The sequence below is a fragment of the Oncorhynchus keta genome, chromosome 12 (assembly GCF_023373465.1).
Source record: "Oncorhynchus keta strain PuntledgeMale-10-30-2019 chromosome 12, Oket_V2, whole genome shotgun sequence".
NCBI lineage: Eukaryota > Metazoa > Chordata > Actinopteri > Salmoniformes > Salmonidae > Oncorhynchus > Oncorhynchus keta.
The window spans coordinates 30713340-30718327 of NC_068432.1; the positions used below are offsets into that span (position 1 = coordinate 30713340).

General features: G+C 41.6%; 1 protein-coding gene across 2 annotated transcripts; it reads right to left on the bottom strand.

Annotated features, from left to right (window-relative positions):
- Nucleotides 1-68: 68 nt before the first annotated feature.
- On the bottom strand, nucleotides 69-4664 carry LOC118391701 (cysteinyl leukotriene receptor 2-like). Of its 2 annotated transcripts, XM_035783206.1 has the most exons (3): nucleotides 4542-4664; nucleotides 3462-3562; nucleotides 69-1277 (listed from the first exon to the last, which is right to left on the bottom strand). In XM_035783206.1, the coding sequence occupies exons 2-3, from the start codon at nucleotides 3496-3498 to the stop codon at nucleotides 226-228; spliced, it is 1089 nt and encodes a 362-aa protein (XP_035639099.1). In that variant the 5' UTR covers nucleotides 3499-3562; nucleotides 4542-4664; the 3' UTR covers nucleotides 69-225. The 2 variants fall into 2 exon arrangements, with proteins under 2 accessions (XP_035639099.1, XP_035639097.1); XM_035783204.2 differs by lacking the exon at nucleotides 4542-4664 and having other exon boundaries at nucleotides 3462-3729.
- Between the last annotated feature and the right edge of the window lie 324 nt (nucleotides 4665-4988).

Consider the following 4988-nt stretch of genomic DNA (forward strand, 5'->3'; position numbering starts at 1 on the left):
GGACCAATGTGTGCTATGTAAAAGTAGCCCAATTATACATTTCAAGTCGAGACAGATTGAGATCACTCTTTACATATTGAAATGTATTTATTTTAAAGCAGATAGACAAATGACTGACACAACCCATAACAAAAGTTCATAATGTAATACCAGATAAGCAAATGTAAAAAATAAAAACATTGAATGCAAAATTATTGGTATGTTTACAAAAAGGTGTAAAGTTGATCAATTTACTGTTAATTCAATGGGCTGCAGCACTTGAAGCCTCTGTCTCTCTGTGTTGTTAACAACTCTCCTCTGTCTCGTACCATTTTTCATACAGAAATCTCTGAAGTTTTCTCCCACAAAGAAGAAAAGGAAGGGGTCCAGGCAGCTGTTCCCTGCTGCAAGACAGAGCGTTACCACGGCGGCCTTCCGAATCCCTTGGAGATAGCTGCAAGAATCCACACAACCATTTAGCTGAGCATTCCGCTCTGCTGCCAGGAAGAAGGTTCGTACTACATGATAGGGCAAGAAGCAGATCATGAAGATGCCGAGACCGAGGATAACGAGGGCACAAGACTTCCTCCTGGAGGGCCTCTTCATCCCCTCCACCCCAGCCCTACACTGCCTCAAGCTGAGCAGCACACACGCGTAGCAGACAGAGATGACAGTGAAGGGCAGGGTGAAGCCAACCACCAGGGCAGCACGGTTCAGGACGATGATGGTGCCAAGGCTGCTGCCCAATTCCAGACAGCGGGTCCGCTCTTCCCCCTCGTGGATAGTCCCAGAACTCAGTAGGGGTGCGGAGGCCAGGGACACAAAGATCCAGATGAGTAGACACCCTCCCCAACCACAGGATCCCCCCTCCAGATTCATGAACGTATAGGGGCGCGATACGGCCAGGTAACGGAGGACACTCAGGGCCAGCAGGAAGTAGACAGAGCCATACATGTTGATATAGAATACATAAGAGACCAGGCGGCAGGTGATGTCCCCAAACGGCCAATGGGAGTCCAGCAAGTAGTATGCTGCCCTGAGTGGCAGTGAGCACACCAGCATGAGGTCAGACAACAGCAGGTTCAACATGTACAGGTTGACTGTGGTGATACTCCTCTTCCTCCTGTACATGCTCAGAAAGACCCAGAGGGAGGCACTGTTGGCTATCAGGCCCAGGAAGAAGAAGAGCAGGTATGCAGCAGGAAACACGCTGCGCTTGAAGCTGTCAATGGGACAATCGCACGTCAGATTCCTCACCTCTGATTCCAGACTCATATTACCTGTGCCTCCAGTGAGACCTGTGAATAAAGGGAGGGAGACACAGGTATGGAAAATGTACTGCAAGTGCTGGAAGGTAAAAAGACAGCAAACAAAAGACTGAAAAGGTGAATACTAACAGTACATTATGTTGAGGCATTTAATTACAGACCTCTCCTCTTCCGATGCTACCTATTTACCGTACATTTTTACAGCCACATGAGGGGAATAAAGACAGAATCTGATTATATGCTTTACTATCAGATGTTGTGGTTACTTTATAAAACTAGCCAACAATGACTGATAGATTTTTAAACCTGTCTTTTTCTAACAAAAGCCACTTTACAGGAACTATTTTTCACATACAGTGCATTTGTTAAGTTTTCAGAACCCTTCCCCTTTTCCACATTTTGTTACGTTACAGCCTTATTCTAAAATGGATAAAAAAATAAACACAATACTCTAAAATGGATTTAAAAAATAATTACAATGCCCCATAATGACAAACCAAAACTTTTGCAAATGTGTTTGCCAATGTATTACTAATAAAAACAGAAATACCTTATTTACATAAGTATTCAGACCCTTTGCTATGAGACTCGAAATTGAGCTCAGGTTCATCTTGTTTCCATTGATCATCCTTGAGACGTTTCTACAACTTGATTGGAGTCCACCTTAATTGATTGGACATGATTTGGAAAGGCATATACCTGTGTATATAAAGGTTCCACAGTTGACAGTTCATGTCAGAATAAAAACCAAGACATGAGGTCGAAGGAATTTTCCGTAGAGTTCTGAGACAAGATTGTGTCAAGGCACAGATCTAGGGAAGGGTACCAAAAAAGATCCCCAAGAACACAGTGGCTTCCATCATTCTTAAGTGGAAGAAGATTGGATGCACCACCACTCTTCCTAGAGCTGGCTGCCGGGAGATGACCAATAACTAGATGGTCACTCTGACAGAGCTCCTCTGTGGAGATAGGAGAATCTTCCAGAACGACATCCATCTCTGCAGCACTCCACCAATCAAGCCTTTATGGTAGAGTGGCCAGAAAGAAGCCACTCCTCAGTAAAAGGCACATGGCTGCCCGCTTGAAGTTTGCCAAAAGGCACCGAAAGACTCTCAGACCATGAGAAACACGATTCTCTTGTCTTATGAAACCAAGATTGAACTCTTGGCCTCAATGCCAAGCGTCACGTTCGGAGGTAACCTGGCACCATTCCTATGGTGAAGCATGGAGGTGACAGCATCATGATATGGGGATGTTTTTCAGCGGCAGGGATTGGGAGACTAGTCAGGATAGAGGGAAAGATGAACAAAGCAAAGCAAAGCAAAGAGAGATCCTTGATGAATACTTGCTCCAGAGCGCTCAGGACCTCAGACTGCTGCAAAGGTTCGACTTCCAACAGAAAAACAACCCTAAGCACACAGCCAAGACAATGCAGGACTTGATTCGGGACAAGTCTCTGAATGTCCTTGAGTGGCCCAGCCAGAGCCCGAACTTGAACCCAATTGAACATCTCTGGAGAAACCTGAAAATAGCTGTGCAGCGACACTCCCCATCCAACCTGACAGAGCTTGAGAGGATCTGCAGTGTAACTTGCTTGTAGTAATATACCAAAGAAGACTCGAGGCCAAAGGTCTTTCGACAAAGTACTGAGTAAAGGGTCTGAATACTTATGTAAATGTGATATTTTTGTTTATTTTGTTTTTTAAATTTGCAAAAATGTCAACAAATGTTTTTGCTTTGTCATTATGGGGTATTGTGTTGATTGATGAGGGGGGGAACAATTCTATCCATTTTAGAATACGGCTGTAACATAACAAAATGTGGAAAAAGTCAAGGGGTCAGAATACTTTCCGAATTGATGTCCAATTATAATATTTTGTAAATTAATGATATTAGACCAGTGGTCTCCAACCCTGTTCCTGGAGAGCTACCCTTCTGTAGGTTTTCGCTCCAACCACAGTTGTAACTAACCTGGTTCAGATGATCAACAAGATAATTATTAGGAACAGGTGTGCTAGATTAGGGTTGGAAGGAAAACCTACAGGACTGTAATACTCCAAAAACAGGGTTGGAGAGCCCTCTATTAGACCTAGCTGATCAGCTGTTGATTTATTTCATGGAATCTGGTTTCTCATATGTGGATTTAGTATTCACTCGTTTCAACAGATCTAATATCAAATATAACAAAAATAAACATGAGAAAGTTGACCGTACCTCTTTCTGTGGTCCAATACTGTTGCATACTTGTCATCAGTCCAGTGAACCCTGTTGAATCAGTCTTCTGATGGCTGTGGTAGTAAGTGTCTGAACTATATCTGGAGAAAGCCAAACAGAAATGAGTGCAATCTCTTTCTCTACAATGCCTTCAGGGTTTACTCGGGGTGTGACTTCCTCTGATGTATTGCAATACCACTCTGCTGCTCTCCAAGTCCAATTCTACCTAATTTGCCATTGTAAACAGTTCACTGAGGCTATTCAACTGCTATGCAAAGCAACTGTGTGTTCAATTATGTTTTTATGACAAGGCTGCTTTGAGTAAGTTAAGATAACATTTGAAATATGATTGAGACAGTTTATAATGGAATATACAGTTGTCACTGTTTTTGACAAACCTCTGTGCATGCAATTATATCCACTTAAGTAGTTTCACAATGTCCTATAAAAAGCAATGTTATAGTGAGTTTTACAGTTTTTACTGTAACATGCAATGTTCGTGTTTTCATTCCATGACAGGCTCTGACCTGTTTTCTTCTGTTTGATTCAACCTTTCTGGAGCATCAGAGATAAAGATCAGTTTAGCATCCGCTCTACACCAAAGTAAAAACAAAACTACTGAGCATAAACACTTCTTTTGATGAACAATCTCTCCAATCCTAGTAACCCACAGTTTCCTTGACCTGAATGTGTCATTTTCGCTGAGCGAGGATGTATTGAACAGGATGTATTATTGAAATGACTCAGTACCTCACTAACAGTGACATATCATCCAAATGTTACTAATGAAATATGTTTGAATTAAGTACCAAGAAGTACCAATCATTATTACCATCTTATTTGAGGTAAACTACCTGGTAATTTAACTGTACCCATAAAATAAAGTGTAACGACCAAAGCAAAAAAAACAACCATAAATCCTATAACGTTTTAGACAATGGTAAAAACAAAGGTTTTATCATAGCTTTAGAGAAAGACAGAAATGTACAATTAATCACATAGGAACATCTTTTCCAAATAATTTTAAGGCAGAAAAATACCAAAACATATGTATTTAACATAACATATGTTTAACAATACCTTTGCTATAGAACATGCATTCATTTTCAATGTAAAATAAAGTAAATCCTTAACGGAAATGTTGTTTGTCACCCATCTGTCACCTCTGGGGGGAATAAGCACTAAGAACCATCTGTAGTTACTGTGGTTAGACTAGAGCGTCCTCTAGTGGAACAGGGGACTGAGACTGGAGACATCCCTCCTGCCTCACTGTGTAGGTTTATTGGCGGAATCTGTTAGAGCTGGTGTGTGATTGGTGACCGTGGCAGTATGGGTAATTTCGTTTTTTATACTGGCCAAAATGGTCTGGATGCACATTGTAAGCTGTCGAGGGGAATCAGGGAAAGATGTAAGGTTAAGCAGTTACAAGTTAAAGACATATCAAAACCAGAAAGAAAAAATAAAATGTTGAGAATTGCGGCTTACTGATTGTTGTTTTGCGAGGAGGTCGTGATGTAAGGCCTGTCG

Bases quoted from the DNA above. Each gene is read 5' to 3' on its own strand.
- LOC118391701 (XM_035783206.1), bottom strand. From the start codon at position 3,498: ATGACAAGTATGCAACAGTATTGGACCACAGAAAGAG. The intron at 1,278-3,461 runs GTACGGTCAACT...CTTTATTCACAG, and splicing joins GTATTGGACCACAGAAAGAG to GTCTCACTGGAGGCACAGGT.